Genomic DNA, 14,371 nt, shown 5'->3' with positions numbered 1-14,371 from the left:
AAGTGTGTTTCCTGACTGATGTTTATTTTTTCAAAAACTTCTCAACATAATGCTCTTGTGAAAGCGTATAGCCATCACAGTTTTTGATGATTTTGATTCCAAGAATCACATCAGCTTCTCCCAAATCCTTCATTTCAAATTGGGAGGATAAGAACATCTTGGTGTTTCTCACAACATCAAGGCTAGGAGTATTGAATTCCTTAGACAACACCTCATCCCGAGTCTTGTTCTTTTCGTCTATGTGAATGTGAATGATCACATCCTCAAGAGTCATATGTTTGCATTTATGCTTCATACTATTCTTATAGTGCTTCCAAGACTTGGGGAGTTTCTCAATCAAACATCCAGCAATAAAGGTCTCGGGTAAATCAATACCCTCAGTTTTCAAATCATTAACTAGCACATGAAAATCATGGATTTCAGACGTTACATTTGTATCCTCTCTCATTTGGAACTTTAGAAATAAAGTCCCTATAACATATTTTTGAGTACCAACATCCTTAATTATGTATTTTTTGTTCAAACTATCCCATATATCATGTGCATTCTTATTTGAACAATAAATATCAAAAATTTCATTAGACAAGGTACTCAAAATAGCATTACGACATACTTTATTCCCATTGAGCCAAGCAGCTTGATTTCTTTCAAAATTATTAGAACCTTCCATGGGTACTGTATCAGTGAGATATAGTTGAGTACATCTAGGGCTGAGAACACCCTTTCTCTCCATCGCTTGAAGTGTGAACCACTGAAGGATTCAATCTTTGACACATTGGGTAAGTTGCTTGTGAGCATTCAGTAGAGGTGCAACATCCCTCATATTTGAAGTAACCTCCATGACTCATGAATTGGTTTCTTTGTTCGGTGTGTCTGTTGGTGTAGACATCTCGATTCTTTCCGTAAGATTGTTGGATGTGAATAAAGAAAACAATAAAGAGACAAGGACAGCAGTAACAGGGAACAACCAAGGCGCGGATTAAGCTGTCCTTAAGGAAATATTTTGCCCCTTCCAGTGGTGCAGAAAGGCAACAATGTCGTCTTCCTCAAAGGATACAATGGTTTAGCAGACTGACTTGCACTCGAATAGGCTGCTCTCTAGAACGGCAGTATAACTATCTCTGGCGGTACAATAAGAAGAAGAGGCTAGGGTTTCGCGAGTTCTATTTCTCTGGATGTGGAAGTTCTCTATGGACGCACAGTCCTGATTATATAGAGGCAAGGCCGATCATAGCTAGTCAGTTTCCAAAACAGATAAGGAAGAGAAACCTACTAGGAATAGAAGTCCGAAACTTGCTGCTGAAGCAAAACAAGTTTAGGCAATTGGCCAAGCCACTACCCACAATAAGCCCGGCCCGACCCGACGCGACGCGACTCAGTGTAGTGTGGTGTGGGCGGGCGCGCGTGTGTGGCTTTGGGTGAGCCCTCCCTCCTAACACAAAAGCCTTTGTACCCTAAGGGCATGCCCTTATGGTAGAGGAAGTCCTCATATACTTGTTTAGCTAGTGGTGGATAACCAATGTGGGACTATCTTCTATGCACTCAAGTGGAGAGAACACTCTTTGTTCATCTCCTCCACTTTGCACACACACACTTAGTACTTTGAAATACAAGAGATTCCAACATTCATGTCTTCTACTCCTCCTATGTTTGAATACAGAGAAGGAGAAAACTACCAATTATTGTAGTAGACAGGATGATACCAGTGTAAACATCATTCCTGAGACCCAAGAGTTGAACAATGATGAATTACAGCTCTTTTACTCTGAGAATCAAGAGTATGTAGCACTGGTAAAGGAACATTCACTCTTTGATGATGATATCTTTGAAAAAAAAAAAAGAGGTCTTTGATGACCATGCCAATGTTAAATATGTTGCTATGCCTCAGATTCTAACTAGGTCGCATTCAAATAACAAATGGACTGAGGTTGTGAGACCTAAAAAAGGGGCTAAAAAGCAAATATCGACTCTATCTCATGGAGAGATCGATAATCCGGCCCACTATAACAATGCTTAAAAAAGAGCATCTCTATTCAAGAACAAAAAGTTTAACAATTATATCAAAGAACTATGGGATGACAAATACGGAATAATGTATGTTTGTGGAGCTTGAGACAAATTCTTTTGAGATTGTAACAAAGGGAAGGCTCTTCTAAAGACAAATCACGCTGATTAAGTGAAAAAGTTTTCAAGGACACTGATTAGTGGAAGGAAGAATTAGATTCGATTTGTTTCAGGTAATGTTCGAGTTGTTCTTGTGAACTAGTGCTAGTTACTGAACCTCCCTCTTACGAGAAGGTTTGTATGTGTTTCTTTTGTAATTGAACTCCCTCTAAAGATCATACTCTTAGAGCATCTTTAGGAGTGATACTTTTCTAGCATCAAACTCCAAATTCCCAACAATTTGGTGTTTTTTCAACTTCAGGAGAGTCACATGCTGATGAAAACACCAAAAAAATACCAAACCAAACACCAAATCGGCCAATATTTGGTTTCAGCTTTGGTGCTGTATCAAATCTCTCACGCGGTTTTTCCAAAACTGCATGGGCTTGGGCTACTAATTGGGCTTCTATGGCGCGGTGTTGTCAAAATCGCGCGGTTTTTTCAAAACCGCGTGCTCTCAATGAAGAAACGGTCAAAAAACGGCTATATCTTTCTAACACTATAAATTGAAACACTCACACAATAGTTTTACACTATAAGAAAAAGATGTTGCTCTTACCAATAGTTGGCTACAAGATAGTCAAGATAGTCAAGATAGTGTAATAGGAAATGAGCAAAAGTCAAACGATTTTTGGAGTAGGATTCTAAATGCATTTCATACAAATTTAGGAAGAATGACCGAACGCAACTTGACGGGCATGAAACACCATTGTACTCTCATTCAAGCTAATATCAACAAGTTTCATGCTATTCTTTCTAAGATTCAAGCATCTTCTCCAAGTGGCTATAATGACAATATGATTGTAAGTATTTACTTTTTATTTGTTATATTTTTCATTCACAAATACATTTTTCAATTATAATTTAGTTTTTTCTTAATTGGTAGGTTGAGGAAGCAATAAGTGCATATGGGATGCATAATGGGGTTTGGAAGTGGATGCAATGCTATAATATGGCAAAAGACTCATCCAAATAAAAAAGGCTACAGTTGAGAAATGATTTGCGACCTACCAAACAGTGGGGAAGGAGGTTCATTAGCTCCAATATCAACTACGACAACTCAACCAATGGATTATGATCCACACCAAGTTGATGGGCTTGAGGACAGGCCTGTTGGAAAGAAAGAAAAAAAAAGAATAAGACAAAAAGAGAAAGAATAAGGTGAGTCTAAAGTGGAGGAATCCGCTAAGAAACTTGATGATTTTCTGGTGGAACTTTCTAAAACCACCAAAGAAGGCTATGAATTGGAAGCTCAAAGGCAATTGAATAAAAATGAGATGGAATTCGAAAAACTTCAATTGAAGAAAAGTACGTTAGATTGGAATCTCCAAATCTAAAAAGAAAAACTTCAATTGAAGAAAGATGCGCTCCGAGTTCGAGAAGATGAAAATGATGTGAAAATACTATGAATGAAATTAGAATGATTACCTGAAGATAAGCGCAAAATTTGATAACTTAAAAGGGCAGAAATTTTACAAAAAATGAATAATCGACTTGGCAATATCACTGGTAGTAGTCAAAGTAGTGCATAGTCTAAATTTGAGTTTGTATGTCTTTTAATTTGAGTATTTTAATTTGTATTTTAATTTATGACGTACTTTAATTTGAGTTTGTTTTTTGTTTTTAATTAGAATGTACTTTAATTGAATATTTTCTTTTAATCTAATTTAAAGTTGATACTTTTTATCATTCTAAAAAAAATTCAGCAGAGTCTACTTTGTATTTTCAAAATTCTCATATACACAAATCCTTTCATAAAACTACAAATACATAGAAATAAACTTAGAACACAAATACATAGAAATTGAAACGATAAATAAACACAAAGTCCAAATGAAGTGCAAATAGAAATAGAAATCAAGTCTGACCACGCCGCCCACGCCTACTATACAAATGCTCGACTAAGTCATTCTTCAATCTATCATGAACAACTTTTGAATGAACCCTCTCGATGCCAGATGCCCAACGAGATAGAACAAAGTGGCTTTGATATTCAGATGCACCTTCTCTACTTGGCATTTCCAAATTAGGAATATACTGCGGGATATCCATTTCGCATTCATCTTCCACATTCATATTGTGTAAAATGATGCAAGCCCTCATAAAAGTAGTCATGGTCTCCAAATACCATAACCTGCATGGATTCGCTAAAATAGTCCAACTCGACTTCAATATATCAAACGCCTGCTCTATGTCTTTTCTAGTAGCATTTTGCTTCTTTGCAAAATATTTGTCTTGTGCAATAGTCGGTTTAGCAATCGTTTGAATCAAGGTGGCATAATTAGGATAAATACCGTCAGCCAAGTAATAGCCCATATCATAATGATGGCCATTCACAGTGTAGTTACAAGGAATAGCTTCATCATTGATAGAGCAATAGCCACTAATTTACGAGTTTTAATTGCAGTGTTATCATTTGAAGAGCTCGAGCTCGAGCTCGATGAAGAATCAGAAGAAGATGAATGATCCATTGAAAAATCGTCAAGAGTTTTGGTAGTTTTGTTTGTTTTTTTTTTTTTTTTTTTTTTTTTTTTTTTTTTTTTTTTGCTCAAGGAGGTAAGTTTAGATTAGAGGGAACATGAAAAATGAAGGGAACCTCGCAGGATCAATAGGGTTAAATGGTTATAGCACGCGGTTTTGGGTCTGTCAGAAGAAAAACCACGTGGGCTTGGGTCTGTCAGATGGGCTTCAGTAGCGCAGTTTTGGAAAAACCGTCTGTCTCCCGAACTTAACTACTGCTGTTAAAAAACATGATTGGAATGGGGTTTTTATTTTATTTTATTTTTTATTTTGGGCAACCAAATTTGGTTGGACAAACTAAAAGGCATGTGTGACACCTTTTAGCAGCCCAATTTAGCAACTCCCTATTGGACTTGCTCTTAACATATATATATTTGGTAGGATTCCTGGATTATCCTAAAGTTTTGGATGATTACTTAGCAAAAATAGCTATGAACTTTATTTAATTTCCTTAATTAATTGTATTATATTTCCAATTTTCAATTTAAAATAATTCTTTTGAAATGTTTATAAAATTAAATTTTAATACTAGATATATAATTGCACAAAGTTTGCCTATATAATTCACACAAAGTATGTACGATTCGATTTGTTTCCAAGTTATTATTTTGGAATTAGCATCTATAGTAGAATTGAAGTACATGAACTTATACAAAGAAAAAATTCGCTCCTTGGCGCTTAGGAGCGAAAAGTCGTCTCCTAAGCATCCATCCACCATTTCTTAACTAATGATTAACTCTACTTAATTAAAATCTAACAAAATATTTATTTTATTCTCTCTTCAAATCATTCCATTTTTCTTTTATACAAATATTTCATTTATGTGTTTTTCCATTAAAAAAAAATATACAATGATTTTTAAAAAAAAAATCTTGTTGGTAAAATAAATAAATAACCTTGTATAATAAAATAAAAACTACTCTAACATTTATGGAAACAAAATACTCTTAAATTTTATCATAATTATTAAAGAAACGTAAATGAAATTACAAATTGTAACTTTATTACAATCCAAAATATCGATGATAATAACCAATAAAAAATAAAATTGAGAAATTCGCATTGTAATTGAATGAAGAAGAACTCCTTGAAAAATCTACAACATAATTTTTTTTTAAAAAATTTAATTGAAAAATAATATTTGATTTGATTTTTATTTTTATGGAAAAAATAGACTGATCTGGAGAGAATAAAATAAATATTTGGTTAGATTTAATTTAACTAGAGTTAATTAACATTTAAAAGATAATGGATGTGTGGTGGATTGGTGCCTAAGTGACTTTTGTGAATTCTTCAAATAGTAGCTTATTGTGAATTCTTTTTGGCTGTTTTGAATTTGTCCAAATTGTATCTAGTTTTTATTAAAATTGGGAAAAAAACCGGCCAAAGTAAAAAATATATAATTTACTGGATCCTCTCCAGTCTTCACATGCGAAAGACTCGAAATCTTACTCCATTAATTTGCCAATCTCATCTTACCGTATATAATAATGTGATATATCCCGAATATATTGAAAAAATGGCCTGACTGAATTATTGGCCTGGAATGATATTTTCTACTATGGTGGAATTATGCATTTTTTTTTCGATAATAAAAGAATTATGCATTTCTTATTACCCTTAAATAAATATATCTATTTACAAAGGAGTCCATTAAAGTAACAGGTTAATTAGACATACCCCCACAATTATAGTGGGTTTAGCAATGCCCCCCTCAATTTTGTGTTTTTTTTACATGCCCCCCCCCCACCCGCGTGGTCCGTCCGACTCTTAAGTCATCAAGTCAGATTTCGAAGTTGAAAGGTCTTCGCGTCTCGATATTTTCAATTGCCACATGTCGAACATCAAGTGGGTTTCTTTCATCCGATGACAACTAAAACGGTATTGTGTATGAAAACGTTCACAGTAAAACATAAATACTGTATTCTAGAAAAACTGAAAAAGCGATCGTAAACTAGAATTAGAATGACGTTCGAATTAGAATGAAGAATGTGAAACGTCACGTCCCTCTATAAATACTTGCAAAGAGAAAAAAGAGAGCGTAAACTAGCAAGTGCTCCGTGCTGCTGATTTACCTTTTCCTAGTAATAAATTTGCCCAGTCCTAAGTTTGGTATCATGGCTAACAAAGTAGCAAATAAGAAAAGCAATCTTCTTCCACCTACTCCTGAACCAGCACCTTGGATTATATTTCCTTGTGGAAAGGGTAGAAAGTCACATACCTTCACCAACATATTAGATCCACAGAAGAAGGGTTACGTCAGGAGCTTCCTTGAGATTCGGAGAAAAAGGTGTTTGTTATCAATGCATGGTTGGCTGTTAATGATAGATGATCTCAAAAAAGACCAGTTTGGAAAAGAACAATATTTCTTGTGGAACCCCGATACACGAGAAGTAATTAACCTACCATTGATGGATTCAAAAGATGCTAGTGACTGTTGTTTATATATCCTATCATGTGTACCTACAAATCCAGATTGTATGATTTTGTTCGTGGGAGAGAAAGAGAATTTCTTTTTGTTCTGCACACCAGGAGATGAGAAATGGACTAGGCAATCCTACAAGCTAGTAAGAGATAAAGATGTTTCCAATGAATACATTAGAATGGGCGTTGCTTGTACAAGTGGAACCATCTACGCCCTTACTTCTCAAGGAGCCACGGCTGTTATTGAACGGAACCATTGTGGTACATTGTCGGTAAGATTGTTGGCCTTTGAGAAGCCTCAAACGTATCCTGGAACAATGATTTATCGACCTTACATGGTGGAATCCTGTGAGGAAATATATTATGTAGTCATACATCACCTAGGAATTAATAATCTGAAGGCCATAGGCCATGTCGAGATTTTCAAAATGGATTTTGCAAAAGAAGTTTGGGTGAAAGTGGAATCCCTAGATGGACGCAATTTCATTTTGTCTGATAAAGGTTGTATGTCTTTCTCCGCTACAAAGTCAGGAACGGAAGGAAATATAATTTATTTCACTTTATATGAAGACAATGGTTGCTTGTATGCATTTGGTGTGGAAGATGGGAGTCTATCAGTTTATCTGCCTTGTCCCAATCTAAAAACACCGTTCTTCTCACCTTTTTGGTTAATGCTCAGTGACAGTAACAGGTATGCTATGCATCTTACTCTTACTCTCTCATAGTATGTTTTTCACTTTTTCTTATCATCATTATTATTATTATTTTTAAATTTCCCGATCAGTTCTATATTAGTACGTATTACGACTGAAGCTAATATAGTTTTTAATTTTATTGTATTAATTAGGCTGGTGCAAGTCCTCAAAGGAAAGGCAAATACAAATCCTTTGGCGGAGTCTCAGGGGAAGAAGATTAACGACACACTTGGCATTGTAAAGGAAAATGTTGAGAAACCAAATTCGCCTAATAACTGGATTGACCTCCCCTTGGATATACTACTTTCAATAACAATGAAGCTCCCTTTACCCGTTGATTACATAAATTCTCGTCTTGTTTGTAAAACATGGGCGTCATCCCTTCCTCCAACTATCCGATGGACTGTCAATCCGATTTGCTCTGCAACTCAATGTCCTTGGCTCATATTTTCTAATAGAGGGAGTAGCACATGCAGTTTTGTCGATCTAAAGTCCAATGCTACACATAGCTTTGATATGCCGGAATTATTGGGTGCACAAATTTGCTTCTCAAGTGATGGTTGGTTGCTAATGTCAAAAGGTGATCGTTCGATGTTCTTTTTCAATCCCTTTACCAAAGTCACAATTGAACTTCCAGACTTGCCACGGAATTTTGCATTTAGTGGCTTATCCTTTTCACCCTTGCCCACTTCTGCCCAGTGTGTTGTATTTGGTATCATACCCATGACATACAACTTCGCGGATGTATGCTACTTGCGTTTAGGAGAAAAGACTTGGACTTGGATACAATGTGACCATGAAATCCGAATCACCCTTTCTTATACCAATCCAGTATTCTATGATGGGGCATTCTATTGTTTAAGTCAAGAAAGGCACATAGGAGTCTTTGATATAAAGGATGGCAAAAGTGATTGGACTATTCTTTGTGCGCCCCAACCTTATAAATCCATGAACGAAAACTATCTGGTTGGGTGTGATGGAGAATTGTTCTCAGTTTATATTGGTCCCAAGGGAAAATGGGTGGATGTTCACAAGTGGGATTATTTGAAATCGAAATGGATGGCAGTAAACAGTTTGAAAGATAAAATGTTATTTGTGAGTCGTTCTACGTGTGTTTCATTAAAGGCGACAACAGAAGGAATGCAGAACAAGATATATTTTCCCATTACATTCCGAGACAAGAACGATTATGTGTACTATTCTCTTGACAGCCGCAGTTGGCACTCCTCATTTGGCGACTACCATAGTGAGAATAATTACTAGACAAAAGCACAATTGCATTCCACTTGGATACAACCTAGTTTGAGCTGGAAGATAGATTCTTTTTGAGTGCAAGTTCCGACTGTTCTATCTAATGAATATTGTGCAGGTAGTCAACATTGATGCCTAATAATATATACCACAGCAGAACGGTCTTTGTTAAGATTGATTACTGATCTGAATGATCTATCACTTTATGAAGAGGTACTTCACGATGTCCTTGACCAGATCAAAGTACGATCTATTATATCAGTTCCACATCTGCTGAACGATATCAATATTGGTAGTTTTTCTTAACTATAGCATGGACAGATATTCATATCTGATTGGGGGTCCCTTGCAAGCCTGGAGCAGCTCTTGTAATGAAAGAGGTCATATGGACTCTGCCCAGTGTATGATGAGATAAAAGCCAACACCGATTGATCCTCTATTGGAAACCCTGGCAATGGAAGCGCTACTGTACTCTTTAGGAATAAAAACAATGAGATAGTAGGTGTTCCTGCACAAAGGGATTGGACTATTGGAGTAGTAACTTTGAAGCAGAATATTGGGTAATCGTCTTGGCAGCAGAACATGCTATGCACAGAGGATGTTCCTGGTTATGGATAGAATGTGATTCATCCACAGTGGCTTTGAGTCTTATGGGAGCAAGATGGGAAATAGGCACTTCAAAACTTAGCTCCTGGTGAATAACTCAAACCTTTCAGAGAAGCTATTTTGGAGCAGATGCGGCAGCAAGGCATGCCTCAACTCTTGATAATAGTCAAGCTGTTTGGACTTTGGAGCGACAATCGACAAGGGTTTGTATTGAGAGTGGAGTGCCCCTTTCAAACTTTTTTTAGATTCTGTTAACTCAGATGCATTGTAATCTTATTCTCCCTCTGTAACAGATTCTTTTATTTGTAATGCAATTCCCTACTGCGTGCAAAAAAACACGGACATACATATCTGAGCATTCATAGTTCAGCCGACTGTTAATCATTCATCAATGATAAGGAAACAAAAGAGTTCTAAGCTGAAAGAAAGGATGGAGAACAGTCTGACATATCGTTATAAAAGGATATGAGGAACCAGTGTTGCTCGGTTCATGTTTGACCAGACAGCTTGATAAGTAGGCAACTTCACAGAACGAAGTGCGGCCAAATCATTTCATTTACTATCGTTTCATTAGTTATATTGAATTTAGTGTAACCGAGGTTTGCACATTTACAGATGCAGAGTTTTTTCGCTCTTTCACGTATGTATATGCTAACAAGTGTATATGTTTTTTTTTTAATCATCAAAAAATTTCTTATTCTTTTCACTTGTATAGATTTCCTACCAGATCCTGACCAGGATTGAGTGATTGACGACCTACCCATTGATATATTAGTCATTAATTGTAAGAACAAAATACTGCAAAAACAAAACTTTTCTTTCAAGGTAGGCTGCTGCTTCGCTTTGATGAGGGTTGTCTCTTAGGATTCCTCAATGAATTGTATTCAGATCCATATGGCCCCGGCTTATGGATTTAGTGTGGTAAAGTTCTTGATTTTAGCCTACTCAGCAATGAATATCAAAACTCGTTCATTCATCGATATATTATCAGTAACTACTCAAAATTAAATTTGTGAAGTTTGGGATGCGTCGTATCCAAAGATCCTACACCAATTTAGAGCTTCACCGTGGCTGGACTTCTGAGTTTCTAGATCATTTTACAAACGAGTGAGACTTTAAGTATACTAGTCCATTAGACGAATCATATCAGTAATCAGTTATATTGGCCAGGTGGAAATCAGCCTTGTTATCAAAAGTCGGTAGAGTAACTCTTATAAACTCTGTTTTGTCTGCTTTACCCACTCATATAATGACTTGTGTGAGACTTCCTGTTCAAGTTATTGAGATTTTGGATAGGTATAGAAGAAATTTCTTTTGGGGTCATGACAATGACCGACGGAAGAAGCACTATTTCGCTTGGGATCTAGTTTGCAAGCCTTTTCGTCTAGGAGGTCTAGGCGTCAAAGACTTGGAAGTTCAAAATGTGGCCTTATTGGGTAAGCATGTTTGGTCGCTATTACAACCATCTCCTTTATGGGCTTCGCCAAATGCCCCAAAAATTTCTAAGAGCCAAATGCCCCAAAAATGCATCTCTGGTGTGGAACATGCATCTTCTAGCTTATGCCCCAAAAATTTCTAAGAGCCATGCATCTTCTAGCTTATGGGGGTTGAGATGGAACTTTGGCAATGGGATTTCAGTTAGAGCATGGCTGGATTCATGGGTTCCAGATACTCCATTTACTTTACCTCTACAGACACAACTTGAAGGATGCCACCTTGATAGGGTTTCAGATTTTATCGACCCAGTGCTTCGAAGCTGGAATGTTGATCTTCTTTCAATGTATTGGAGTATTGAGAGAATATTATCAATTTCTCTCCGTATCCATCCTCAAGAAGACTCTATATTTTGGGCGCCTAATAAACATGGTATTTACACTGTGAAAAGTGCCTATGCCAAGGTAATAGAATGTTTACAACTTGAAGCAGATCTTCATGCCTCTTTATATAGGAAAATTTGGTCTCTCACAGTGCCTTATAATATGAGATTCTTATTATGGCAAGTCGTACATGCATGGTGTCATTTCTACATCAGATTTCCTAGCAACTAAATCTTTCATAGTTGATCCAATATGCTATTTATGTACATAGGCTTCTGAATCTCAGGTACATCTGCTTGATAATTGTTCTTTTTCGAGAGCTGTTTGGTTTGGTCTTAACTTTGCTGAAGCTATTAATGGCGCAAGGAAGGACTCTCTTCGATTATGGCTAACAGATATATTCTCGCTTATCAATAGTAGAGCGAACAAAAATTACTTCAACACTCTTTTTACCGTTACTATGTGGACTATATGATTAGAGCAAAATAAATATAGATTTCAGCAGACCACAGGTCCACCAAATCCGGTTGCCTTGATTCGTTGGGTTCATAGATTAATTGCTGAGTTGTTAGAAGTGTATCCTAAGAAGTTGAGATCAGTGGCTCCAATACAGTTATCTTCAGTTCCTATATGTTAGCAATCACCAAGTCCTAATTATTTTAAATTCAACATTGATGGCTCTTCACTTGGAAACCCGGGACCTGCAGGTGCTGGAGGTGTTCTTAGAGATGTATTTGGGCAATTCGTTCTGGGTTTTGCTACTCCACTCAGGCAAGCTTCTACTTTAAAAGTTGAAGCTCTAGCATTGAGGACTAGTTTGTAGTTGGCTAAGCAGATGGAATTGTGCAATGTTGAATTTGAAACTGATTCTTAAGTTATCTACAATCTTGTGAAGAATGAATCACAACAAATTCCTATGGACATCAAAGCCATTGTTTTGGATATACGAGATTTGCTTGCTGAAAATTCCACTTCTAAACTCTACTGGACATATCGGGAAGAAAATTTTGTGGCTGATTTTTTTGCAAAATTGGGATCTATTCAGGCATCAGATCAAACTTGGTGGTCGAATCCCATGGTTATTCGAGAAAACTTGCCCAATACACTTTCACATATGCAATTGGGTGTTACCTCTATTTGGTGTGATAGGCCACCTAACTATGTAAATAGTCTTTTGTTAAATGACTAGGCTGCTACTTGTACTTTTTGTACCTTTCGTTAAGTGAATAAATAGAATGCATTTTACCAAAAAAAAAATAATGTCATTGTTATCACTAGAACAAAATGAACATCTGACTGAACATATTGGGAAGTTTAAGTTGGTTGCAAGAAATTGTGATGGTTTTGAGATTGACGTTGAGTTGCTCAAGGTGGGATCTAGTCATACAAAGTCTTTCTTTTCCGAGTATTAGACCTTGAAAATGAGATGGGGGTATTTTATGTCTTCAAATACTATCTATTTTTTTTTTTGATAATTTCCAATACCCGTACTAACTATTAATGGTAGCAATGTGGATGTACCAACATTGGAGGGTGCATTGAATCAACCTGAAGGAAATGTGGTGAGAACCATTCCTACAAGAAAGAGATTTGAAGGTATCAATAGGCTTAATTCTACAAGAGTAGAGAGGTTAACTCCTACAGGAAGATAGAGTATTTTTGAGTGTGCAAGTTCCGACTGTTCTTGTCTAATATCTAATGAATATTGTACAGGTGGTCAACGTTGATGCCTAATATATATAACAGAACAGTTTTAGATTGTGGTTGTTGGTTGTAGTGAAAGCTTATAAGTAGAGAGATTGTGGTTGTTGGTTGTAGTGAAATTTTAGATTTGATTGGAGTTTGAAGTGTTCATATACAAACTATCTTAACGGGGATCGATTGGTATCGTTTTCCCCAATAGTTGGGTGTAATTGAAAAATGTTCTTAGTTTATGTCGGTCCCCTAGGAATTTGGGTGGATGTTTACAAGTGGGATTATTTGAAATCAATATGGATGGGCGTAAATAGTTTGGAAGATAAAATGTTATGCGTTAGTCGTTCTACATGTATTTCATTAAAGGCGACAATGGAAGGGATGCATAACAATATATATTTTCCCATTTCATTCATTGACAAGGACAATTATGTGTACAATTATCTTGAGACTCGTAGTTGTCACTCCTCATTTGGCGACTTCCACAGCAAGAAAACTTACGACACAAAAGAGCAACTGCATTGCACTTGGATGCAACCTAATTTGAGCTGGAAGAGAGAATTTTTTTGACTGCCAAACTTTCTTGTGCTCAAATGTAATCAGATTGTTGATTTTATAATTGTAGAGAAAAAGGGATTTTTTCTTTTTTCTTCGCCAGCGCTTCAAGGAAGTATGGCGACTTCGCGCTCATGACTCCGAGAATTTTAGCGACCGCTCAAGGAAGGGGCGACCCGCTTCATGGCTTTTTCCATGGCGCCGCCAGTAGTAGTGGCGCCAGCTTCGTGCTTTTTCTCGGTGGGCTTCATTCACAAGAATGAAATTTTGGTTTTTGGTATAAAAACAAAATTAGTCTTTTGGAAAACCTAACTTTTCCAAAAAGAAAGAAAGAGAGAGATTGTAAAGAGAGAAATTCTTAGTGAGTTGAGTGTTCATTCTTTGTGAGTGAATTGAGAGCTCTTGTAACTGTTACTCCGGACTTCTAGTAAAGCTTGGATCTCGCCATGGAGTGTGGATGTAGGCAAATTGCCGAACCCACGATATATCCTTGTCTTGTGGTTGGTTCTCTTTTGCATTATTATATTTACTTTATATGCTTATTAAATTGTTAATGAGAAGCGTTGGGATATTACTTGGAGGGTGTTGAAGTCTTGTCTAGTGTGAAGGATCGATCTTTGTGTAGGATTGATCCGTTTTGTTGTG

The 14,371-nt window shown here is 36.5% G+C and overlaps 1 protein-coding gene across 1 annotated transcript; it reads left to right on the top strand.

Moving 5' to 3' along the window:
* The first annotated feature begins 6,800 nt into the window (after positions 1-6,800).
* LOC147520309 (uncharacterized) lies at positions 6,801-10,131 on the top strand. The gene is made up of 2 exons (XM_086594267.1): positions 6,801-7,798; positions 7,955-10,131. The coding sequence occupies exons 1-2, from the start codon at positions 6,801-6,803 to the stop codon at positions 9,063-9,065; spliced, it is 2,109 nt and encodes a 702-aa protein (XP_086450393.1). The 3' UTR covers positions 9,066-10,131.
* The last annotated feature ends 4,240 nt before the right edge of the window (positions 10,132-14,371 follow it).

Source organism: Coptis chinensis, chromosome 2 (assembly GCF_015680905.1).
Source record: "Coptis chinensis isolate HL-2020 chromosome 2, ASM1568090v1, whole genome shotgun sequence".
Taxonomy (NCBI): Eukaryota; Viridiplantae; Streptophyta; class Magnoliopsida; order Ranunculales; family Ranunculaceae; genus Coptis; species Coptis chinensis.
This window is presented reverse-complemented; position numbering and strand designations above follow the sequence as displayed.